Consider the following 26,191-nt stretch of genomic DNA (forward strand, 5'->3'; position numbering starts at 1 on the left):
TAAAGTGCTGTCATGGGTGTCATTTTCCGTGTAATTTGTAATGTTATTTTGATTTAATTAACATGTCTGCACTAGTATTACCTTACTTATAATGATATGGACTCAACCAGTTAACCTAACATTAGACTGTGGGAGGAAACTCCAAAGGCTCCAGCTGATGTTGACCGTCCTGTGCTAACCACAATACTTCAGTGCCCCTTCACTCCTCTTCCTCTCAACCACCTCCACCCCCAGCATGGTGTGTGTGAAAACATTAGCAGGACTGTTTAATGCTTATGCTGCGATGTGATGTACAAAACTATTAGGAGGCGGTGCACAGACGGACCCCCCACAAGGTTCAAAAAGCCTTAGGCTGGCCCCGATGTTTTAATGTGTTATTCTGATTGAAGTGTGGGATTACATGTCACTCGTAAGCAGCGTAATCCCAGCTAATCTGGGATTCCTTTTCACTCTGCACCTTGGAAACAACATCAGAGAGATAGGGCTACTAACATGGATATACAAAAGGCCGTCTTTTTGTAAGGTTAATTTGACAAAGGATGCATCTGCTGGTACTTTTTCACATTTTGCAGTCGCTTCTGTTAGCGGCCCATTCCTGTCCATCCTTATGTTCCTGCCATGATGGGAAAAGTGGAATAGCAGAACTCAGGTTAAGTGAGGCTCAGATTTCATTTCTGTGTTTCTATGTGTATGTAATCTGTTTCTCAATGGTCACTGCTCATTTTGTTAGTATGTGGCATCACATTGCAGTACTCTTGTGACAACCGAGTATCAGTAGTGCCAATAGTATAAGTGCTGAACAGCAGTGCTGTTTTATAACATTAGATACTGCCAGTGTTGGGAAGGTTACTTTTAAAATGTATTCCATTACAGATTACAGAATACATGCCCCAAAATGTATTCTGTAACGTATTCCGTTACGTCACTCGATGAGAGTAACGTATTCTGAATACTTTGGATTACTTAATCATGCTTTTTACAACTACGTGAATGTACTATTGCTGTGATTTATTACTGTGACTGAAGGTCCGCAGCTCCGAACCGTAGTAAAGGGACATCTGGCTAATAAGTCGGTTCGTGTCGGCTCGTAGCTGAAAACTAGCTTTACTTTGTTGTCTGGGTCAACTTTGCTTGCGAGAGACAGAGAGAGGCGTTGAAAGGCTGCTGCAACGGAAGTTATTGTTTCAGAGGAAAACACGAACACAGCGTACAGTCGAGTCTTAATAGCTTACTTACAACTGGGCTCGTCAGGCACTCTTCTTGGCTGCAGTGGTTATTATTATATTTACATGCTTCCAGCTCCCGTTTCTGCTTGATGACAGCTCGTACTTTTTCCAATTTTTTTTCCCCCAATTGTATCCAGAGTTTTTGTTACCACCATCAGATTTTTTTAAAAGTACAAAAAAATCAGTAATTATTGTGGGTAGCTTACACTCTGAGGACCCCTTTACCACTTCCTGTTTGATACACATGCCATGAGGTCACTGCTCTGGTGAGTTTTTTATTTTTATTTCATTTATTGCACACCTTTCTGATAAAACCACAGTCGATGAAATGCAGGATTAAATTTCTTTTTTTTTTTTTTTTTTTTGCAAAAACAGCTTCATTCAGGTAGATTGTAGAGGCCATAAGTAAGTGATGAAAAACAAGATGGCATCTGTCAGAAAAACGTGTGTTATGAGAGAAAGTCGGGTATTGTGTCAGCACCATCAGGATTTTTGCCTGACGGTGTTGACCCTTTTTCTAATTGTAACCGAGGACAAGGTATGAGTAAATGGGGCAAAGAAATAAATTGATCATTTATTTATTACATCAATTAGACATACAAATTCCCAGTTATTTCCAGACAGGACTTACAACACATCCTGCTGATATCCCAGCTGCACATGAGACTTACCACACCAACGGTGCGAAAATAACAACACTGCAACCCGTCACACCCCGCTTAGCGACACTGCAATCGTGGCACGCACTGCAAACAATTCGGGTCTCAGCGCAGCTGGGAATCAGCACTATGCATGACCTGCCATCTGGGAGATAAAGGGAAGTGGCACAGACAATTAAACAAAAAAAAGAAAGGGAGGTTAGTCCGCCCTTACACAACTTACTCTCAATCAATAACCGCCTTTACGGCTGGACGGACTAACCAAAACAAAATTACAAATCAATCAAAAGAACAAAAAAAGGACAGCAGAGACAGCACAGCTGAAAAACAAACAACATTATCGATTAAAATATTACCCAATAAAATATCAATTTTATGAAACCATTCAAAATCATGAAGCTAAAACAAACACTCAATATACCTACAATATTGATCAGTTTCCCTGCGTGCTGTCGATCTAGGGCTTGATCAATTCTTCTATTAAAATTCGTGGTCACACTAAAAAAGTCCAATGACACATTAAAAATAGGCACATACAATAGCAAATGATCCAAACAAAAATGGCAAAAGTCTCTTACCGACAGTATACCCACTCGCACCCGAGTGAATTAATTGCCTCTGGTTTTTTTCCACAGAAGAGCGCTGACTTCACCCCACACACCCACTGCCTTTTCACAGCTCTTCAGCCAGTCACCTGGCAGAAAGCAACAAACTGCCAGGTGACATTTGTTACATAACGGTGTTGACAAATGCCACAAAAGTGTCCTATTCACTATTCATATTAAGTTATTTTTATTACCATTTCAGTTATATTACTTCCTGTGTATTTTACTGATATTTCTGCTTTACAGATGTGTCGAATATTATGGAATTTGCCTGATCTTCAATCTCATTGTTAATGTATACTTTATTAATCCCATAGGAAAATGCTGCATTTAACCCATTCACAAGCAGAGATTACATTAGATTAGATAAAACTTTATTTATCCCTCGGGTGGATTCCTCCGGGAAATTCGGTTTCCAATAGCACAGCACCGACAGAAGTTACAGAATGTGAGCAGAAATATACCATATATACACATATATAAATACAGAGACATATATAAATACAGAGTAGTGTGTAGACACGGTACCTTGCTCAAGGGTACCTCGGGAAAGCCGCTGTTCGGTGGATTTGAACCCCCAACGATCGTGGGGCAAACACTCTATCTACTGAGCTATCTCTGCCCCGAGAGCTGATCTTTTAAGTGATGGCGTATGAACCCTGCTTCCGGGTTCAAACTACTCTGTGTTTATTAAGGCTGTTGTGTTTTAACATGTTTTAATGGTTCGCATCTTGTTCTACTGCATTTGACCAAGCCCCTAAAAACAGTCAGTGATCACTAACCATCGGGAACCTTCACGTTAACTTTTATCAAGTGGAAAAAAGTTAGCTTTCATCCTCCCGCTTTACTGTTTATGCTATGCTAACATAGCTGTGTCGCTAGCGATCACGTAGCACATCATTATATACCAGCTAGTCCAACTTCAGTAACCCTACAAACGTCACTGCTGTTTAGTTTTCTGTCTTCATTTATGTTGGAAGTGATAGCAGAGCTGGTGTATCATGTTTAGGTGGAAACCAGCGAGCTAATTTCTAACTCTATTGAATTTTATATATTCTGTTTTCATGGATGCCTGGATGTTACCCCTGGTAGAGCAGCCACACTGATCATTTTATTAAAGATGAAAGAATTTAGACAGTTTGTAACTCTCTGTGATGCTGCAGAGTTCCTTTGGGATCTGCAGCAGAGTTTGGACCTGGAAACGGCTAATGACATCAGACTTAAAGACCAGATAGCATCTCTATTGCTTAAGACATATTTGTGTTGTGAATATTCATCCTTAATCTGCATAAATGCATATGCGTCAGAAAAATTATAGTAATTATAGTAATTACAAAATGGTACATTTCAGGCTAGAATAACAAAGGGGAACCTGTCAGTAGAGGAACGAAAGAGAAGGAACAGGGAGTATCAAAAAAGAAGGAGAGAAATAATTAACAGCCAGCCAAGAGTTCCCAAGAGAAATAGAAAGATGGAGAAATAGAGTGAAAGAGGGAAAAATGAAGAACATCAGTGATCTGAAAGAAAGAGAAAAAAGGCAAAAAAGAAGGTTTTGAAAACAAGCACAGAGAGAAAGTCCAGCAGGATCTAAACACATAACCACAGAGAACTTTAGACATTAGTACTGAGGAATCAAGGAGGAGTAGGCAGCTATTTGCTGGTGAACTACTAAGATGCAGAACTTCACATGTGCAAAAACAGAATTGTTATGAAGTGTCTTGTGATATTACATAAGTTGTTAAAGTTTAATGGTCACTTTAAAATAAATAATATCTTGTTTTCTACTAGTGTGTCACTTAATATATTATCATGATTTTTACAACTACATGAATGTCCTATTGCTGTGTGATTTATTACTATTACTGAAGGTTACTCGCCATACCAACACCAACTGGATGTTTAAATCTTAATATAAATGAGTAACAGTAGGTGGACATTAGGTAAGGCTGCACTGCAGCGATCTCGTATAGAAAACTATTCCACGCGTATATAAAACAGGTCCGCGGCTCCGAACCGTAGTAAAGGGACCTCTGGCTAATACGTCGGGTTCGTGTCGGCTTGTAGCTGAAAAATAGCTTTACTTTGTTTTCTGGGTCAACTTTGCTAGCGAGAGACAGAGAGAGGCGTTGAAAAGCTGCTCCAACGGAGCTTATTGTTTCAGAGGAAAACACGAACACAGTGTACAGTTGAGTCTTAACAGCTTACTTACAACTGGGCTCGTCAGGCACTCTTCTTGGCTGCAGTGGTTATTATTATATTTACATGATTCCAGCTCCCGTTTCTGCTCCGTGACAGCTCGTACTTTTCCACTCGCCTTTTTCTCCCTCCTTGCGTTCACAGCCACATAAGGAGTATGGCAGTCCATTCTCCCTGCAGCACGGACTACACTGCCCATCAGGCTACATTCTTTAGAGCTGTAGCATTCTGCCTATTAGCTTAGCACAACAACAACAACAACAACAACAAAAAGGCGCTCTCTCACCCAGGAAACACGCAGAGAGAGAGAGAGAGAGCGTCACCCTGTAACCATGGCAACCGTAACGCTGCCGCCTGGAACAACAGAACGTAGCTGTCATACAAAAGTCCTGACCCGCCACAATATGAAACAGGAAAGTACCGCCGTGTAATCCATTTATTTGAGCAAAGTAACTGTATTCTAAATACCACCTTTTTAAACGGTAACTGTAACGGAATACAGTTACTCATATTTTGTATTTTAAATGGCAGGATACGTGAAACATCCTGCAAAACAAATTAAGATATAATAGCTTTTTATTATTCAAATGTTGCATGAAAATACTGGGTAGTTGTTGTCCAGGATCAACAGGTTAGTTTGCACTACTGTGGTGAATTCAGAGTAAAGCACTGTGTTGGCTGTGGTGATCATGGTGACATTTAGGTTACATCAAGTGCAGCAGAGATGACTTTGCATTTAAGTTGATAATGCTTGGATTAATTCACTGAGTTCAGAGTTTACATCAATTCTATACTGTGATAGTAAAGTAAGTATAAACTGTATAGTGTCAGTGCAGGAAATGGAAATAAGCCAAGATATGTGTGAAACATCTCCTGACATCTTGTTCAATTCAGTTGTGTAAATCCACAAAGAGCAGCAGGTCAGCTGATCACTGCCTGTATACAAAGAAAACCTGCTGAAGCTCATATTATTTTGAGATTCTTTTCTCTATGCTGAGCAGCTACACAGATCTTAGGGTCCCCCCCACCTTGTGAATCCCACTGTAACCCTTACTTTACTCATGTCACTGTTTAGGTGTGGAGGCAAAGTCAGCCTCAACAATGTGGGCAACTGTCTGTGTCCTACAGAGTCAGTACATTCATTAGAATTAGAATTTAGATTTGAATAATATTTGTGTTCTCAAGTACTAATATTATTTTATCATTATATTGACACAGCACAAATCAAACGTTGGACAGCTGAGGATGTGTTATTGTCGCAAGTCCACGAGTACACCTTAAAAGGCTGGCCGGCTTAGACCGATGCCTGTCATAAGCCATATCGACAGAGAAAGCTGGAACTGAGTGTGAAGGATGGTGGTTGTTATATTCTGGTCTCATTCACGACAGACTCCAGAATATCTATTTCCTACCCAACGGGGTAGTAAGTTTTATTAACAAGTCATGCGACTCAGATTGGTCCTCTGCCATGTACAACCGCAACATACAGCCTAGCAATCCTTACTTGTGTGACACTCTAAAACGTCCGTGCAGCAACACACTCTATTGTGGAACAAACCATCTTGTAAACAATAATTCACATTATTACATCCTTCCTCTTTTTTTTTTTTTTTTTTTTTTTGTTTTGTCCTTCTTCTCACTGAGGGAGCAAACAATATGAAACACTCAAAGAATACAAAAGCATTCCACTTATTCAAACATGTACATTTCTGTAAGCTGTAGTGAACATCAATATCCACAGAATACACAACTATTCCCCTCAAACAATAAACAATAAATCCTCATTATGTAACATAGTCCTTGTACCGAAGTGGTGGAACCACTTTGCGGCCTGACCTTGTCCTGACTCCCCCTGATACCTCGTCAGTCTTGATCTGCCGCTCCCAAGTGTCTGAAGGAGCTGTCACTGAGCTGGTCAGTGCCCGAGTGTCTGTTATGGCATTTTCTTGATCCATCACGCCTGCATGTCTCAGGTGCCTCCGATTCCTCCTCAGGACACTTCCAGAGTCCAACTGAACCTCATAGGACCTCGGGTCAACAGTCCCAATCACCACTCCCCTGCTCCAAGTGGAATGGCGATCAAAAGGCTGAACTCTGACACTGTCCCCTAGCTTCAAAGAGTCCATGTCTCGTGCTGATCGGTCATAGCACAGTTTTTGGCGCTCCTGTTTCATCTCCAACTCCCGCCGGGCTGGAATGACTTTTGGCCTTAGCAGGCTCGTCCTGGTTGGTAAAAGCGTCTGTGTCCTCCTGCTGAGCAGCCTCTGAGCTGGGCTGGTCTCCAGGCCTTGTGATGGTGTGTTGCGATGGTCCAGAATCGCAAGATACGGGTCTTGCCCCGCCATTTTTGCCTTTAGCAGCAGCCTCTTTGCTGTCTTCACTGCTGATTCAGCCTTCCCGTTACTCTGAGGGTAACCTGGCGAAGATGTTTTATGCTGGAAACCCCACAGTCGACTAAATCTCAGAAACTCACCGGACGTATACTGTGGTCCATTATCTGAAACAACAATGTCCGGGATGCCCTGTCTGGCAAAGTGAGCCTTCAGCTTTCTAATCACTGTGGTGGACTTAGTGTCCGGGAGATAGTCAATTTCCCAGAAGTTTGAATAGTAGTCCACTGTGATAAGGTAGTCCTTGTTGTCAAACATAAACAGGTCCGAGCCCACCTTAGCCCATGGTCTGGTCGGGATCTCATGTGGGACCAAGGTCTCTTTCTGCTGTCTGTAGTCAACTGACCTGCAGATGTCACACTTAGTCACATAAGTCTTAATTTGTTCGTTCATGCCTGGCCAATACACACACTCTCTGGCTCTCCTTAGACAACCTTCTACACCTAGGTGTGTCGAGTGTAGTCTAGTTATGATCTCCTGTCTCATGGTAGTCGGGACAACAACACGTTCACCTCTAAACACAAGTCCATCCTGACTACTCAGTTCATCCTGGAATGAGAAGTATGGTCTGATGTCACCGTCAGTGTCTCTTTTGTCTGTCGGCCAACCTCTGTGAATTGTATCTATGAGGATCTGTAGTGCTTTGTCCTCTTGTGTAGCAGTCCTTATGCTGCTTAGTCTGTCAGGTGAGATGGGTGCATGAGTGACCATGTTAATGCTCTCTATTTCCTCCTCTATGGAGCCCTGTGGTGAGCACTCTGGAAGATATGCCCTGCTCAACGTGTCTGCTAATAACATGTCTTTGCCTGGCACATACACCACATCTATGTCATATTTCTGAATGCGCATAAGCATCCTTTGCAACCGTTTGGGTGCACTCAACAGTGGTTTTCTTACTATAGTCTCTAAGGGTTTGTGATCACTGTGTACCACCACTTTACGACCATATGTGTACTGATGAAACTTCTCCATGCTGAAAACTACAGCCAAAAGCTCCTTTTCGATCTGGGCATAACCCTGCTCTGTACGTGTAAGTGCTCTACTCGCAAAAGCCACAGGCCTACCCGTCTGCATGAGTGCTGCACCTAACCCTTTGTCAGAAGCGTCACATTGTACTGTCAGCTCTTCCTCTGGGCAGTAGTATTTCAGGACTGGAGCCTCTGCTATACTCTCTTTCAGTCTCTGGAATGCGTCGTCATGTCGAGTCGTCCAGTTCCACTCACTGTCTTTGTGTGTCAGTTGTCTCAGTAAGTCACAGTGGTCAGACAGATGTGGGCAAAACTTTGCTAAGTAGTTCACCATACCTAACAGTCTCTGTACTGCCTTCACGTCTGTAGGTCTGGGCATTTTTTCTATAGCCCTAACCTTCTCCGGGTCTATTTTCAGACCGTTGCATGTCAGCTGATGTCCAATGTACGTAGTCTCCTTCTGTTTAAGTTTGAACTTGTCTGCGTTCAACTTAATGTTTTTCTGCCTGCAACGAGTCAGAAACTGTCTCAACTTCTCGTCATGGTCACGTACTGCTTCAGCATCTGTGTCCCCCTGACCCGTGATCAGCACATCATCTGCAATGATGTAGATCCCTGCCAGTCCATCCAAAGCTTGTGTGAGCTTCCTCTGGAACACTTCCGGAGCTGGACTTATCCCCATTGGCATCCTCAGCCATCTATAGCGTCCAAATGGAGTCGAAAATGTTGTCAGGTAGCTCGACTCCTCCTCCAGTTTCACGTGCCAGAATCCACTCTTCACATCGCAGACAGAGAACACTTTAGCCTTTGACAGATCTGGCAAAATGTCCTCAATGGTGGGCAATGGGAAGTGGCTCCGTTGTAGGGCTTTGTTTAAGGGTTTTGGATCTATGCACACTCTTAAATCCCCACTCTGCTTTTGGACCACAACCATCCCACTGATCCAGTCTGTGCTGCATTCTACTGGTGTAATGATCCCTCTGCGCTGGAGATCTTGAAGCTCCTTTTTTAACGGCTTTATCATTGCAATAGGGACACGCCGTTTTGGTAACTGCACTGGTTTCACAGTTTCATCCACCTCGAGCCTTAACTCTCCCTCCAAACAGCCATCTCCTGTGAAGACATCGGCATACTCTGTTTTAATCTGATCCATGTTCCACTCATTGGCTGCTGGGTGCTCTGAAGTAACGATGCTGTCCAGTTTCAAGATGTTTTCATAGTGTACTTTTATGAGTTTCATCGCTTCGCTGGCTCTCTTGCCCAGCAGTGGTACTTTACAGTCTTTGTCAACCACTTGAAACTCCAACCGATACAGTTTCTGATTTCTCGGGTTACGTAGCTTAACTTTGCATTTTCCCAACGGCTTTATCTTACTTTTGTTGTACATCATCAACACTGTCTGTGTGTCCTCCAACTGTGTGTTCGGGCTTAGCATGTGGATTGGCATTACATTACAACTGGCACCACAGTCAATCTGAAAATTTACAATCTCTTTGCCCATCAGCATGCCTGCAAAGAGTTGAGTGCCTCTCACTTTGTCAGTGTTCTTTGTAGTTGAATCATGTGTGTCTGCCTCTGTAACACAGAGAACGTCCTCATACTCATCACTCTCACATGCTGTCACGTTGTGTACATTCGTCCTTCTCTTCTGCTCTGAACGTGCCATGCATTTAACTGCAAAGTGGTTTTCTCTGCCACACTTTTTACATTTCTTCCTGTATGCTGGACATTTTTCTTTCTTTTTTTCATGTGTCCTGCCACAAAACTTACAGTCCACTGCGTCACCGATCCGTTTCAGGCGCGCAGCTCCACGCACAGCATGCACCTCCTCCACTGCAGCTCCCGAAATGGTTTTGCTGTTTTCCCGCGACAGCTCCGCGGCTCTGCAGTGCTGTATGCATGCATCCAGTGTCATGTTTTTCTCACGCAGCAGTCTCTCCCTCAAACTCGGGTTGTTAAGTCCACATACAATCCTGTCACGAATCAGTGAGTCCCTTATTACTCCAAAATTGCACGTTTTTGTCAGCAGCTTTAACTCCGTCACATAGCTGTCGATTGTCTCACTGGCGCCTTGGTTTCTCGTGAAGAACCGATAACGCTCCACAGTTTCATTAACTACAGGATTGCAATGATAGTCAAACTTCTCAATAATGTCCTTAACTGTCCACCGATCTCTCGCCGTGTCGCCCATTAGCGTGTCTAGCAGCTCCCTGCCGCTCTCACCAACGAGATAACTGAACAAGCTTACTTTTTTCTGTTCGCCGTCTGAGTCCATGGTCAGCTCCACATAGAGCATAAACTCGTCCCTCCAGGTCTTCCATGTCCGTGATAGGTTACTGGAGTCCAATACCAGCGTCGGCGGCGATTTAAGGCCCTCCATGCCTCGCGGCGGTGCTAACTCGATTAGCCGCTAGTTGCTCACCGCTCCGACAGGCGTCTCTCGGGGGTTCACACCGGCCGTGCAGCTTGCTCCGCTGTCCGCTCCGCTGCCACCATGTTATATTCTGGTCTCATTCACGACAGACTCCAGAATATCTATTTCCTACCCAACGGGGTAGTAAGTTTTATTAACAAGTCATGCGACTCAGATTGGTCCTCTGCCATGTACAACCGCAACATACAGCCTAGCAATCCTTACTTGTGTGACACTCTAAAACGTCCGTGCAGCAACACACTCTATTGTGGAACAAACCATCTTGTAAACAATAATTCACATTATTACAGTGGTGTGCTCTGGGGAGCCCGAGTAATATCCCCACCGAAGACAGAGACAAAATATTGAAACTCCCGCACCAGACTCATACAGGCATGTCAAAGATGAATGGCTCGGCAACGTCATATGTATGGTGGCCCGGGATGGATGAGAACATTGAAAGAAAAGTGCAGGCATGTCAGGAGTGTCAGAAACACCACAAATCACCACCTACTGCGCCATTACACCCGTGGGAGTGGCCGGAGTGACCGTGGTCCAGGATCCATGTGGACTATGCAGGGCCTTTCCTTGGTGAGATCCTTTTAATCATTGTGGATGCTCTTTCCAAGCGGCTGGACGTTTACCCTGTGACATCCTCGACATCACAGATTACAATAGAGAAACTGTGACAGAGTATCAGTGTGTTTGGACTACCTAAAATGTTAGTTTCAGACAACGGAACATGTTTCAGAAGCGCTGAGTTTGAGTCATTCATGAAGCAGAATGGCACTGACCATGTGAGGTCAGCATCTTTCCACCCTTCTTCCAACGGACTAGCTGAGAGGGTGGTCCAGACCTTTAAGGAGGGGATGAAGACAGTAAAAGGTGATGCCTTGCAAACCAGACTGTCCTGATTTCTGTTCAGTTATCGCCTCACACCACATGACACTACTGGTTTATCACCTGCAGAGTTGATGATGTCACAGAGACTCAGTTCTGGAGATCAGTTTTGGACTTGCTCATGCCCAGTGTTGGGAAGGTTACTTGATGATCTCTCCCTCGATGGTCTTACATCGTTGCAATCGAATCGGGTCAAACTGTGAAGCAACGTGTGGATCAGGCGAGAGCATGAGTTGCAGACACTGTTCCTAGTGCACCAGACAGGGAGGTAGAGCCATTACATGATCTGGAAGCCATTCCTGAGTGCTGCTTGCCATCAGGGGTGGGCACCACGCCACAACCATCATCGGAGCCCCAGGAGCTACCATATGCTCCGGAGACTCCGGCTCCCGTAGACTCCTCAGTGGCACCAGTGTTGCAACGTTCCCAGAGAGAGAGACGTCCACCAGAGACTCTAATGGACTTTGTTAGATAGAATGAGATCTTCCAGGAATAGAGCAAACAATGCAGTCTGATCTCACAGGAAGGACGTATCTTCCTAGTTAGCATTAAAAAAAGAAACATATGTACAGTTGTATGGTTACCATAGTTATGTGTTAATTCCTTGTTAAGCATTTTTCAGTATAAGCATTTGTTTGTAGACAAGTAGGAGTAGTTGACTTAAGGGGGGAGGAGATGTGATATTGTAACGAAGCATTTGCTTATATAAATATATGTATACGTGTATGGGTATGCATAACAGTTATTATTTCCAGGTACAGGCATTGTTAGTTCATGTTTATTGCTCTGGAAAAGCACACGGAGTGGGATGGGTGTGAGAAAGGGCATTTTGTGTTGTTATACCAGCAAGGCCAGGAGAGGTGGTATTGGTGCTGTGTTAAGTAAATGTCATGTAAGAAGACAGAAGAGCGTCATGTACATGATGAACATGGCGCCTGTGTTCGGCTTGGCCGCTGTTGCTGCTCCGTGTTTTTGTCGACTGCTTCAGTATATTGTTTTTTATCTTGTCATCTCATCTGTGATATATCATGAGGTCTTGACTTTTAAAGCTTTGAATTGTGACGCCCCTGCTTACATTTCTGATCTTTTAGAACCCCACGCTCCCTCTCGCAGCCTGAGATCTTCTAATCAAAGGCTGTTGGTAGTCCCTCGAACATATTTTAAAACCAGAGGTGATAGATCTTTTAGAGTGGTGGCCCCCAGGTTGTGGGATGCTCTCCCATCATTACGTTGCCTTGATTGTATTTATTCTTTTAAAAAGCAGCTTAAGAATCATTTATTTAGATTGGCTTTTAATTAGATTTGTGCTGTGTTTTATTATTAATGTATTTTATGTATTTCTGTGAAGCACTTTGTGGTTTTTATCCTGTGAAAAGTGCTATATAAATAAATTGATTTGATTTGATGTAGGAAGTAGACGGACACTGTGATGTTGTGAACATGTGACTACAAAAGGTTCCCCGTGTGTGGGTCAGTGATTCCATTTTTGTTTGGTGAAGATGCAACACCCACAGAAAGCCTTCTTCACCTGCACAAATAGATGTCATTGGTTAAGGCAGACCTTCCCAAAGTGTGGGGCCCGCCCCCTAGGGGGGTTGAAGAGCCACTGCAGGGGGGGCGCGGTATGAAAAGGGGAAAAAAAATGCTTGGACACTGCTAGCACGGGGCGCCTACAGAAACGCAAAGCAGGAGATGAAGCATCGCTGAATATGTTTCCAAACCAACTTCATTCTAAGCCAAAGACTTTTATTGCAGTTCAAGTTGTTCAAGTCCAATGAACAGCTTGAAATGGCACAAAGGTAAGTGGTGAACTGCCAGAGGTTAAAAAAAGCTAAGGTTACCCCAAACTGAAATATAACATACATTTCAGAATAATAAAAAAAAGGCCTTTTTTAGGGAACACAGTGTGATTTAACAGTTTAAAGCTGTTCTGCAGCAAAGGAGGCTGATCAGCCTTGAAAGCTGGTGCTACTAATTCCTACAGGTGTTCCAACGTTTCTGGATTACTTACAGCCCCGTCTGTCTGCATAGAGCAGTGTTGAACACACTGTGGTACCCTCGTCAGCATCAGCTGAACAGTACTGTGCTGCAGAAAGCAGTGTGTTGGTACAAACAGGGTGAGAAAAAGGCAATTAACAATGGAAGAGAGACGGACCATCATAACTCTTATAAATGTAGGTCTGTCCTACAGAGAGACTGCAAAGAAAGTCAAGGTGTCAGTGAGTCCAGTTTCCTTCTGCAGTATGAAACAAACTGTGACAGGAAGAGTCTGACAGACCCAGAGACACGACTGAATCAGAGGACAAGTTTCTGAGAGTTAACAGGTTGTGTGATCGGCAGCTCACAGGACAACAGCTTCAAGCAGCTTAACAGTGCTCGTAGTAAGAAAGTCTCAGTTTCAGCTGTGAAGAGAAGACTTCAAGCTGCAGGTGTGACAGGATGAGTTGCAGTGAGAAAGCCAGGCAAGACAAAGAGGCTTGTCTGTGCCATGCAACACCAACACTGGACTGCTGAAGACTGGAAGAAGGTATTATGGACCGATGGATCAAATGTGAAATCTTCAGTTCATTACACAGGATCTTTGTCGTCGAGTAGGTGAAAGGATGGTTCCACAGTGTGTGTCATCACCTGTCAAACATGGAGGAGGAAGTGTGATGGTCTGGGGCTGATTTGGTGCTGCATGAAGTTGCTCAGTTGCTCAGGGGTTCATCCTAAAACAAGATAATCCTTTAGGACAGTTTGAACTGTTTTCCAAAAACTGGTGCCCAAAACAATCATTCATCGTAATGCGCCATTATATGTATTACTAACAAGAGTAGAGAAGGTGCCATCAGGCGTCTTTGTCTTATACCGATCAAACTTTTAGAGGTTCCAGGAGACAGCTTAACTGAACTGTCTAATAGAAGACTACTGTTATTGCTGATGTGTCTCCCTTTACGAATCCAAATTGTTCTTCATCAATTATTTTGTGGCCTTTTTCAGTCTCTTTGCAAAGATTATAGGCAAATGCTTCTGCATCATTATTTAGTAAACTAATTGGCTTCCAGTTATTCAGTTTTGTAATATGTGTAATCACTCTTTGTTGTGATGATGTTGGAAGTTCCTTGTTTATCAGTTGATTCTTGAAACATAGCAAGCAGAAAAGGAGCCGTGATGAATGTTTTGTAAACTTCTCCTGTTAATCTGTCATTGCCTGGTGATTTGTTGTCTTAGGGTTTCTTATGGAATCGGTTATTTCAGGCAGGCCTTCGTGTTGCATGTTTCTTTAAATTCCTTGTGAGTTTACCTGTTATTATGTTGTAATTTCCCTAAGAAATGTTCTGCACTGGGTGTTTGTTACATCAAGAATACATCTTTTGATAAAACTGGGCAACATAGGAAGATAACTAAGGGTTATCTGTCACGGCTGCCGAGGCGAGCCGTGTGGAATAAATGAGGATCCAAGCGCAGGCAGTCGTAGAGGAGTGAAGGTGATTTATTGAACACAGAAGAATGTGAACAAACAGCAAACGGGGCTCGAACTAAACTAAACTGGGAAACGACTAAACTACAGAGCACAAACCTGAATGAAAAACGAGCAGAGGAGGATGACGATGAACAGCAGGGAGAAGACACGGTGGATACACAGACTGACACTGAGTAATACAGACGAACCGGCAACAGGCAGGAGAACACACAGGGCTTAAATACACACACCAGTAATCAGGGGATGAGAGACAGGAGGGCAACACAGCTGGGAGGAATCTGGGCTGACGGGACAGGGGAAACGTAAACTGAGCACACTCACATACGACACGGACCTTCACAATAAAACAGGAAACTCAGACACATGGAACCAGACAAGACATTGAACTAAACAGACAGATTCACAAACAGATGGGGTGACACCATAGACAGACACAGACGCAGACTCAGAGGCAGACCGAATAGAACACAGAACTTAAACAATCATCATCTAGAAAATGATAACAAACTAAAAGCGCTGGGTCACCGACCCAGGACCATGACAGTACCCCCCCCCCTCAAGGGCTGGCTCCAGACAGCCCAGCAGAAACACAAAAACCGACCAAAACAAAACAGAAAAGGACCCGACCAGGGCGGGCGGAGGGGGCCCAGGATGGAGGGACAGAGTCCAAAAAGGCCCAGATGGTCAAGTTCAGGAGGCCGACCATGCGAATGGCAGCGGGGCAGGTCCGGATGCCGGCCACGCGGTAGGCAGTGGCGTGGAAACAGTTCTGGGGGCCGACCGTGCGGACGGCAACAGCGGCGTGGAAACAGTTCTGGGGGCCGACCGTGCGGACGGCAACAGCGGCGTGGAAACAGTTCTGGGGGCCGACCGTGCGGACGGCAACAGCGGCGTGGAAACAAGTCCGGAGGCCGGCCACGCGGAAGGCAGTGGCGGCGTTCAGGAGGGCGTCCACGGTGGCGGAGATGCCCAACAAGCGGCCTGGCAGATGACCGATGACGTGGAGGTGGTAGTAGGGGACCTGAAGGCTGCGTGGCCCCTGCAGCCCCAGGCGAAGCGGAGGCTGGACCAGACGAGGCGGAAGCGGAGGCCGGACCAGGCGACGCTGATGAGGGCGAAGACACGGAGGCCGGACCAGGCGACGCTGATGAGGGCGAAGACACGGAGGCCGGACCAGACGAGGATGATGAGGATGCGGAGGCCGGACCAGGCGAGGCTGAAGCAGAAGCAGAGGCCGGACCAGGCGAGGCTGAAGCAGAAGCAGAGGCCGGGCCAGGCGAGGCTGATGAGGACGCTGGAGCCGGACCAGGCGATGCTGATGAGGACGCTGGAGCCGGACCAGGCGATGCTGATGAGGACGCTGGAGCCGGACCAGACGGCGAGGATGAAGCAGTGGCTGGACCAGACGGCGAGGATGATGAGACTGCAGCTGGTGATGAGACTGCAGCTGGTGATGAGACTGCAGCTGGTGGCTGGACGGGCTCCTCGGGCCCCTCAGCAAAAACAGTCTCAGAACCAGTGGGCACTGGAGCCCCTGGCACACACAGAACAGAACCAGCAGGTGTGGAGACCTCTGGCAGGAACGCAACAGAACCAGCAGGCACACGGGCCTCTGGCAGGGACAGAACAGGACCAGCAGGCACACGGGCCTCTGGCAGGGACGGAACAGGACCAGCAGGCACACGGGCCTCTGGCAGGGACGGAACAGGACCAGCAGGCACACGGGCCTCTGGCAAACACATAGCGGCCTGCAGCTGCGCAGAGCATTGACCCTGCTCAGGCAGCGACAGCCGGGTGCAGTCCTCAGCTGGCTTCTTAAACTCCGGGGGTCCAGAGTCTGATGGGGGCTGAAACCCAGCCTCTGGGGAGGCCCTGGAGTGCATCTCAGTCTCAGAACTGGCCAGCCTTTGAGGAATGTTGACATTATCATTAGGTTTGACGCTCTGCTTAGAACAAACGGATGAAACACAGTTCCTTTTAGATTGATTTGACTGGGCTTGTTGTACCGGAGTAGCAAGTGACACAGGGTGCAGGGTTAGTGGCTGCTGAACAGGAGGCTGAACTGAGGGTGACTGAAACAATGGTTGGGATGACGGCGGTGGTGGAATTGGAGACTGAGCTTGAGGCCGGGCGGCTGACTGAGCTTGAGGCCGGGCGGCTGACTGAGCTTGAGGCCGGGCGGCTGACTGAGCTTGAGGCCGGGCGGCTGACTGAGCTTGAGGCCGGGCGGCTAACTGAGCTTGAGGCCGGGCGGCTAACTGAGCATCCGGTTGCAGTTCAAAAGAATAAACAGTCCTGGTATTATCAGAGCTGGTGTTGATTGTCTCTGGGATATATGCCACAGTTTTAGCAGACCCTGGGTTAGCTGACATGGGTTTAACAGGTTCAGAAGAACAACAGCCCTTTGCTTTCGCTGAAGTCTTAAAAATGCCAACCTGGGAGAGATCGGTTATCACGAAGGTAGGTAAGCTTTGTGAATTAGCTCCCACTGACACACCCCGAACAACCCCAGAAGAAAAAGTCTTACAGTTCAGATTGGAGCCGTTATCCTTTTTACTCACCACAGTCGGCCGCTCTGATATCCTGGGGTCCGACTGTGGCGAGGGGCGTCGACGGCGTGAGTGCCGTTTCCCATTTGAAGGCTGGACCGACGGGCCGGGCAGGACACTCTCCGTCGGGTCAGGGAGTGAAGCATGAGTTGCAGAGTGGGTGGTAGAAGGGGGGAGAAGATGAAGCTCGTTCAGAACGAAATTCTGTGTGAGCGGGTGAAGTGAGCTGAGCAACCAGGGGAGACCAGAAACTAAGCGCTGTAGCCGAACAGCTATGCCTTGGCGGAATTCTCTCCCCTCATGCTCGAGCCATAAGTTAATCAATCTGTCCACCGAGTAAATAATGTCCTCCCGGAGCTCCTCGGGCGGGTTGACTGCTGCTGGGTCCATAGTGGCCGGTTCGTACTGTCACGGCTGCCGAGGCGAGCCGTGTGGAATAAATGAGGATCCAAGCGCAGGCAGTCGTAGAGGAGTGAAGGTGATTTATTGAACACAGAAGAATGTGACCAAACAGCAAATGGGGCTCGAACTAAACTAAACTGGGAAACGACTAAACTACAGAGCACAAACCTGAATGAAAAACGAGCAGAGGAGGATGACGATGAACAGCAGGGAGAAGACACGGTGGATACACAGACTGACACTGAGTAATACAGACGAACCGGCAACAGGCAGGAGAACACACAGGGCTTAAATACACACACCAGTAATCAGGGGATGAGAGACAGGAGGGCAACACAGCTGGGAGGAATCTGGGCTGACGGGACAGGGGAAACGTAAACTGAGCACACTCACATACGACACGGACCTTCACAATAAAACAGGAAACTCAGACACATGGAACCAGACAAGACATTGAACTAAACAGACAGATTCACAAACAGATGGGGTGACACCATAGACAGACACAGACGCAGACTCAGAGGCAGACCGAATAGAACACAGAACTTAAACAATCATCATCTAGAAAATGATAACAAACTAAAAGCGCTGGGTCACCGACCCAGGACCATGACATTATCATTGAGAGTGTTAATATTTTCCTTTTAAAATAGCGACACCTGCTGATCATTTTGTACCAAAAGAACAACAAATATCATTTCCCCATCGATTTCTCCAAAATGAAGCATCTTCTGAACATGCACGGGTTTCCTGAATAATATTCAACAGTCAGCACTTTTTTATTGGCAATAAGAAACGGAGCCTTTCTTTTTAGCAGATTCCTAATACGTCTGGTATTAATTGAGAACACTGAAACTGACATAAGGATAATAAAACTTAATAAAACTGTAATGATTAACAGTAAGCAGATCGGTTCTTCACATAGCAGAAATCTCATGACGGCTGCATATTGTTATCGAAGTATCATTATCAATAATTGCTAGTATGTAAAGAAAAACAAACCTTTGAGTTGGAAGCCTTGATAAATATGGAATATATCACAGAGCAGGATGTCACCAATGACAGTAACAAGCCTCATGTATACCAAATGGCGCAGGGAGGTTAAATGATGTTGTTTTTAACTGATTTTGCTAATACTTAATGGTATATTTTACATATTTGTTACGTATAACCCATTTTATGGTATATTCTGAAAGTATTTCCTAAAAAGGAACATATGTTAAACAAATTCATTTGAAAAAGTTGCATTGAAAATAGTAAAATAAGTAAAATAAGTGCAGCAGAACAATTACTATATAATGAAATCAGTTATTATTCCAGTCAACTGTTTACGAATAGTGTTCTTTTATACTGATTGTCCTTGATTTATAGAATATACCATTTATATTTTAGGTCTTTAGTTCTTTGCCATCAGTAAAGGCTCTTGCTTCACTGAAGTATGCCTTCTTGCTCATTTGCCCAGCTTTCTCCACCCCTGGCCAAAGTCGACTCTGAGCCTCATTGTCACCTGTCAGCAATTCTTCTTCAGATATTCACTCTCTTGAACATCTGTGAATATCTGTGAAATCCCTTGCAGTTCTAGAGATGATCACACATTGACAATAGTTCTTTTTCCTAACTTGCCACATCTACTGCACCTGCCAGGCTGTTGTGTTAGCATCAGGAACAACTCTACTTCAGTCTGGCTTTTGGTGTTCTCAGTAGTGAATTGCAATACTCTGGAGTTCAGTTATCTTTTTCTTTATTTCATTACTTTGGTATTTCAAGCTTTCATTTTCTTTCTTCAGTTTCACCGTGTGACATAGTTGCTTGCATCCCGTGTGAGTCCTGCAGAGGTTTGAGTTCAACTGCAGTTTTATCTTCTGGGTTTAAGCTTAATGCTAGCTTGCTAAATTAGTCTGATTGCTAGAAGTAAAAGAATATCTGCTCAACTTTCTTAATTGCATGCATTGTGCTGTTTTATCAGAGAAGCCTGATCGCAAGAGCACAACAAGCACAGCTCGTGGTTTTGTGTGCTTGTGTTTTAAATCTTTGGCTTCAATACTTGTTTTTGTATACTAGGACTATGACTTGCTATATTTAGCAGCAGTCGTAGGAAGTAATGAAGTACAAATACTTTAATACTTTATTTATATCACGTCAAATCACAATAACAATCACGCAAAGCACTTTATATTGTAGGGTAAAAGTCCTACAATAATAAAGACAAAACCCCAACAATTAGATTGAAAAATGAGGAAACTCTCCCTTTCAACAATAAGAAACCTGTGGGAGAACCAGGCTCAGGGAGGGGCGGGGCCATCTGCTATGACCTGTTGGGATGAGGGGAAGAAGACATACTGTGGAGAGCCAGAGATGAATAATAACTTATGATTAAATTCAAATTGGTGTATAAACACATAATGAGTGAAAAAAGTGAGTGAGGATCAAAAAGGAAAGTTTTAAGCCTAATCTGTCTGTCTCCTGAATTCAAGCTTTTAGAGATATAAATAGTCTGTTAGGAGATTTTTCCATTGCTTTATTGTTATAAAGTCTTTTTACTTACAGTTTACGAGGATGACCTTCTTGGTGATAATTAGAGGTGTAAATGGAACAAAAGTGTATTAACCTTGCAATTGCATAGATAAGTCACCTAAGATACATGTGAGATGATTTGAATTTAAAAGTGTCTAACTGGGGTGCAGTGCCAAATGGCATGCAAGTAAGTATCAGGGGTGTTTTGAGAGTAGAATGTAAATTTGTTTAATTCAGTAAATCGTACTTTGTGTAATCTGTCACCTGTGCAGTGTGCCATGAGTTGTAAGTTTGTGTTTTTGATGCAGTTGAAAGTGTTATTGCAGATTTGAGTCCAGAAGTCAGCATTGCTGTTGATTAAAAGGTCTTGTGATTGGGAGAGACGGAGAAAACAAAGACTTATTAGGAGTGGACCTAACTTTAAGTCTGTTACATTGTTACTAATTTCATAGCCACAGGGCTAAAAAGTTTAACTAGATCAGTGTTGCATCATTCTGTGATGGCTAGTGTGGTGTGGCAGGCAGAATAGGACCCAAATGCAGGACTCAAAAACAAAGGAATAAATCAAGGGAGGCAGCTTTATTGCTGAATCAAGATCTCCAAAAAAGAACTAAGAAAACTAGAAACTAGAAACACGGAACTCAAAACTAGGAAACTAAGCCAGAAACAGAGAACTAGGACTTACCAGGAGCAAGAAGGGGAACACACAGCAATGTGAGGCATAATGACACGACAATGGACAGAGGAAAACCCAGGCCTTAAATACACCAGGGAATAATGAGGGAATGGGAAACAGGAGGGAAACACAGCTGGGACTAATCTGACATAATAAGATGGGGAGGAAGCAAAACTGAAAACACTGAAGACAGGACACGAGACTGTCAAAGTAAAACAGGAAACATAAGACAGGCACAGAGACACGGACTTCACAAGGAGGCACGACTGACAGGGGAGACACAGGAGATGAATGAACACAGAGACAAGGGTGACTTGACATGAAGCGAGGAACACAGGAAAGGCTCCGAGAAAACATGGAGATAGAGACTATACACTGAGGGAGAGAGAAGTACGATCACGAAGAACCTAAGACAAAAGATAATCAAAACCATGAATAACAATAATCAAAGAACAGTAAACCAAAAACACAAACACTGGGACACCGATCCAGTGCCGTGACAGAAAGCACTTAAATAGAAAAAGCATAGAAAAAAGTGCTTGAATGAATACTGTAGGTGTGAAAGGATGAATGAGTGCTATGAGTGCTTTGAATAGAAAAGAGCTATATAAGAACCAGTCCATTACCTCTATTCCACCTCGCTCTCATTCACACTTGCACTTGACTTGCTTTTTGTCTTGCTTCTTCCTGTGCACACCTCCACCTCTCAAGCCTTAACTTGTTCCCTACTGTCACTACAGATCATAATGTTTTATCTGCCTGTTTGTATACGATTTATTCATTCAGACTTTACTCCTGTTTTTAACTCATCAGGTTGGTCCAGTGCAGTGACCCTGGAATCACAGCTGTTCCCATTAGTGTCCCAGCTGACACGGTCAAACTTCGTCTAGAAAAGACGCCGATCTCCAAGGTGTCCAGGGCAGCCTTCTACAACCTGTCAGAGCTGCGTTTCTTATGGCTAACTTATAACTCAATAACACTGATCCACCCAAGCAGCTTTGTCAACCTGAAAGCCCTGCGAGAGCTCCGTCTTGATGGGAACCTCCTAACATCCTTTCCCTGGGAGGGACTCAGAGACATGCCCCGTCTCCAGACTCTGGGTCTACATAACAATCGTTTGTCCAGTCTTCCAGCCCATGCTGCTCTCTTCCTTCCTAACATCACATATCTGGATCTGTCCAGCAACAGGTTGGTCCAATTTCACAAAATCTTAAACAGATTTGCTCAAGTTTTCAGTTCTCTTTTCCTTTTCTATCAATAGGTTGACTATATTACCAGCTGAGCTGCTGGATCTTTGGTTTCCTCTTCCAGGACAAAGTGAAGGGCAAGTGGAAAGAAGAATTTTGGGTACAGTATGTTTTGGAGCAATAGTAAGACATAATCTTTTATTGTGCAGTTGATATCTATTAGTTGTGGTCATCATTAAGTCAAAAAAGTGAGTGAAATGCACATTAAGGGATAGTTTTACGAACGCGTGGTACCAGTGAAAGGATAGACTGCCCACAACAAATGTACTTTTACTTGAATTTTATTTTTCTGCAACATAGTGCCTTAAAAATTCAAAGAAATTCTGGATGGCCAAAAAGTTTTTATTATCTTGTCATAATCTAGTTAATTTTCCATCTAGTATACTGCTTTAATAATTTTTTTTCTGTTTTTTTATTTTATTTAATTCTGACAATTCGACTGAAAGAAGCAGTAGCAGTACCCAGGTTTTTAATTTGACTCCCTTTACAACAACAGAGGTTATGAGGGCTAAAAGAACTTAATCCTTGAAAACCAGCTCTCCTAAAACTAGCAGCTGAAACTATAATTGGACCACTGTGTCACATTTTCAACCTACTTGGTTACAAATAAAGTTCTTTCGGATTGCAAATCTGCCATTGTTGCTCCTCTATTAAAAGAAAAGTGAACCTAGTATTTTAAATAATTATAGATGGATCTCTAAACTCCCAGTTCTGGTAAAGTGCTTGAATCTCGGGTCAGTAATAAGGTTAAAGATTTTCTGGCCATTAACTCCATCTTGTCTCCTTTTAGTCAGGTTTCCATAAAAAATCACAGTACTGCTGCTGTTGCTGTACTGCTACTGCGCAAGGTCATAAATGATATAACCGAAACTTTTGATAAGAAGCAGTGTTGTTTATTTGATACTGGCTTATCAACCATTGTTTTTTCTCAACCAGCACTTGAGTGGTTTGCAAATGATCTCACAGGCAGTTGTACAGATAGAGGAGTCATTCAAGTATTGTAAGTAAAAAAGAGCGTCCCATTATTATTCAATATTTATAAAACTACTCTTGGAAACATCTTGTTGGAAACATGAAAGTTAAAATCACAGATCTATGGATGTTCTGCAATTTGTAGTCCCCAGAATACCGACTGAATTGGGAAGCATGCAGATTTCTGGCAATAAATGCTTGGAATAAATTACGTCAGAACAACATCAAACTTACTCTTGTAACATACTACATGTGGTAGTACAACCTGTTCTTAAAAAAAGTAGCCTTGACCAAAATGACCCTGCAAACTATAGGCCGATTTCCAAACTTCCTTTTTTGGCTAAAATTCTAGAGAAAATTGTGCTTTTGCAACTACAGGCCTATCTAGATGTGAATAGCATCACTGATAAATTCCAGTCTGGGTTCAAACACGTCATAGTATGGAAACGGCATTGTTGAGAGTCCTCAATGACCTCCTTTTAATCGCTGATTCAGGGCGCTCAGCGGTTTTAGTTTTATTTGATTTGTCCTCAGCGTTTGATTTAGTGGACCACAATATCCTTTTAACGAGGCTAGAGCACATGGTAGGCATTAAGGGTAGTGCTCTTAGTTGGTTACCTTTCTGAAGTTGGACGTACCTTTCTGAAAGGTCCGTCGCTGCTACGATGGGAAGTTACTCTTCCTCTGTTGCCCCCTTTTCCTGTGGTGTGCCCCAAGGGTCTGTGTTGGGCCCTATGTTGTTTTCTTTGTATTTGTTACCTCTAGGTCGCATCTTTAAAAAATATAAAATTTCCTTTCACTGTTACGCAGATGATATTCAAATTTACTTTCATCTGACTGAGGATGTCTTACCGTCACTACACTGATTTTTGATTGTAAGAGAGAAGTTAAGGATTGCTTATTGAGTAACGCACTCCTTTTAAATGAAAAGAAAATGGAAATTGTTTTTTTCGACAGCCATATTCCTAGGGGCCAACTAACAGGCTCACTTGGGCTGTTTGCTACCTTTCTTTCTGTCACTGCAAGCGACCTGGGTGTTCTCTTAGACAGTTCTTTTAAACTCGATAAACAAGTCTCCACTGTAGTTAAATCTAGCTTTTACCAATTACACCAAATTGCCAAGGCTAAGCCTTACATGCCCTGTAAGGATCTTGAGAAACGTATCTATGCCTTTATTACCTCTAGATTAAACTACTGTAACTCTCTCTATTTTGGCCTCCAATCTACCCTTCTCTGCAGGCTGCAGCTTGTTGAAAATGCGGCGGCACGCCTCTTAACTGGAGCTGGCAGGTTTGATTCTATCACCGCTATCCTCGCTGACGTGCATTGGCTTCCCATCAAATACCCTATTGATTTTAAAATTCTATTGCTTACCTCTAAAATTATAAATAACATTGCTCCCAGCTATCTTGTTGAACTTCTCAGCTTGTACACTCCTAGTAGAGCATTGAGATCAACGGGCCAATTGCCCTTAGTACAACCTGGGGCACGGTTGAAGACCAGAGGGGATCGTGCTTTTGCCACAGCTGCACCCAAACTCTGGAATAATCTTCCTACTACTATTCGTGCGTCTGAATCAGTTCAATCTTTTAAATCATGGTTGAAAACCTTTTTATTCAATCTAGCCTTCCCTAGTTAGTGTCTGTATCCCACAAATGTTCTTTTATGTAGTTTTAATCATTTTATTTAATTTTATTGCTAAATAGTCTCCTTGTCGAGTTGTGTTTGTTTGTTTTTTTTACATATTTTTACATATTTTCACTGCGCTGCGGCTAATTAGTGCTCTCCACCTGTTGGTGTATTTATTCCCTGTTATTGTTTCCTTTCTCTAAATTATTGTATTACTGTAAAGCACTTTGGTGTACCGCTGGTTTTAAATGCGCTATACAAATAAAGTTGTATTGTAAAGTTGTATTGTATAAAACACTTGCACATAGACAAGGTTAACCGTAATGACCTGACCAAAACTTTAAACTCCTTCAATGCAACTAAGGCGTGAGGTTAAAGTTCTAAGTATCTATGTTTCTGCAATCTTGGCCAGGTTTCCCTTGATCTCAGTAGGACTAACCTGGTTTAATGAAGGTTAAATAAACAATAACAAATGACATTAAATGTGAATAAGTTAAACTGTCTTGGATACCCAGGTCTCCATGACAATCCCTGGTTGTGTGACTGCCAGATCTCCATGCTGATGTCTTTGTCCATGACCCTGGGGAGTGCTGTAGTTCTTATGGACCAGTTGCTGATGTGCAGTAAGTCTCTGAGTCAGTCAGAGTTGCTGCAGACCCAAGCTGAGCTGTCCCGCTGTATGAGGCCTTCAGTCCAGCCTGCGGCCACCAGGGTAATTTCCCCAATGGGCAGCAATGTAATCCTACGTTGTGACGCCACTGGCTACCCAACGCCAACACTGACTTGGATTAAAACTTCAACCTACACAAGTAAGCTGTCTCGGGTGTCAAGTAATGTCACTAACATTTGAGAATTAGTTGAGTCATGCTGTGATTTGTTTTTCTGTACAGATTGTTGCCAACAAGACAACCTTGACAACTCTGAACAGCTGCCTAGGATTTTGGAGAGTTGTAAGTGCAGGTGCTTTGTTGCTTCTAATAAACATTTTTATTTCATACAGTGCTTCAGATTCTCTTACTACTTAAAGTACTGTATCTGTATTTGCATCCATAACGGAGAAGGTATTTAAAGTATTTAGAACTGAAGTGTAGTGAACACTTCAGTTTCTGTAGGTAGGCTGTTTCATTGTTCTGACCAGTTTTTATCCCTTGGTTCCCTAACTCCATGGTTGCAATAGTTTTGAACAACTGACAGTTAATACTGGAGTCAGAGGACATTAATGCATGTGAGACTCAGTACTGTGATGCACTAAATTTAAAGATTGGGAATTTTAAGTGGATCATTACTGATGAATTTAAAATGTCAATATTATGGCCTTTATTACTTTTTTATTTATTCACTGCAGAAAGTAATCTTGTACACTACTTTACTACAGCACT

At 43.7% G+C, this 26,191-nt stretch overlaps 1 protein-coding gene across 4 annotated transcripts in view; it reads left to right on the plus strand.

Annotated features, from left to right (window-relative positions):
* Nucleotides 1–265: 265 nt before the first annotated feature.
* lrit3b (leucine-rich repeat, immunoglobulin-like and transmembrane domains 3b) overlaps nt 266–26,191 on the plus strand; it is a 34,934-nt gene continuing 9,008 nt past the window's right edge. The window contains exons 1-5 of one of the 4 annotated variants that reach the window (XM_040049090.1): nt 266–649; nt 21,778–22,152; nt 22,226–22,311; nt 25,328–25,621; nt 25,703–25,772. In XM_040049090.1, the coding sequence (XP_039905024.1) occupies nt 540–649; nt 21,778–22,152; nt 22,226–22,311; nt 25,328–25,621; nt 25,703–25,772 (935 nt within the window). In that variant the 5' untranslated portion in view covers nt 266–539. Of the gene's footprint in view, nt 650–1,315; nt 1,493–21,777; nt 22,153–22,225; nt 22,312–25,327; nt 25,622–25,702; nt 25,773–26,191 lie in introns of those variants that run through there. The other 3 variants (XM_040049091.1, XM_040049088.1, XM_040049089.1) reach the window with 3 other exon arrangements.

This window comes from Simochromis diagramma, unplaced genomic scaffold (genome assembly GCF_900408965.1).
Source record: "Simochromis diagramma unplaced genomic scaffold, fSimDia1.1 OVJJ01000426.1, whole genome shotgun sequence".
Taxonomy (NCBI): Eukaryota; Metazoa; Chordata; class Actinopteri; order Cichliformes; family Cichlidae; genus Simochromis; species Simochromis diagramma.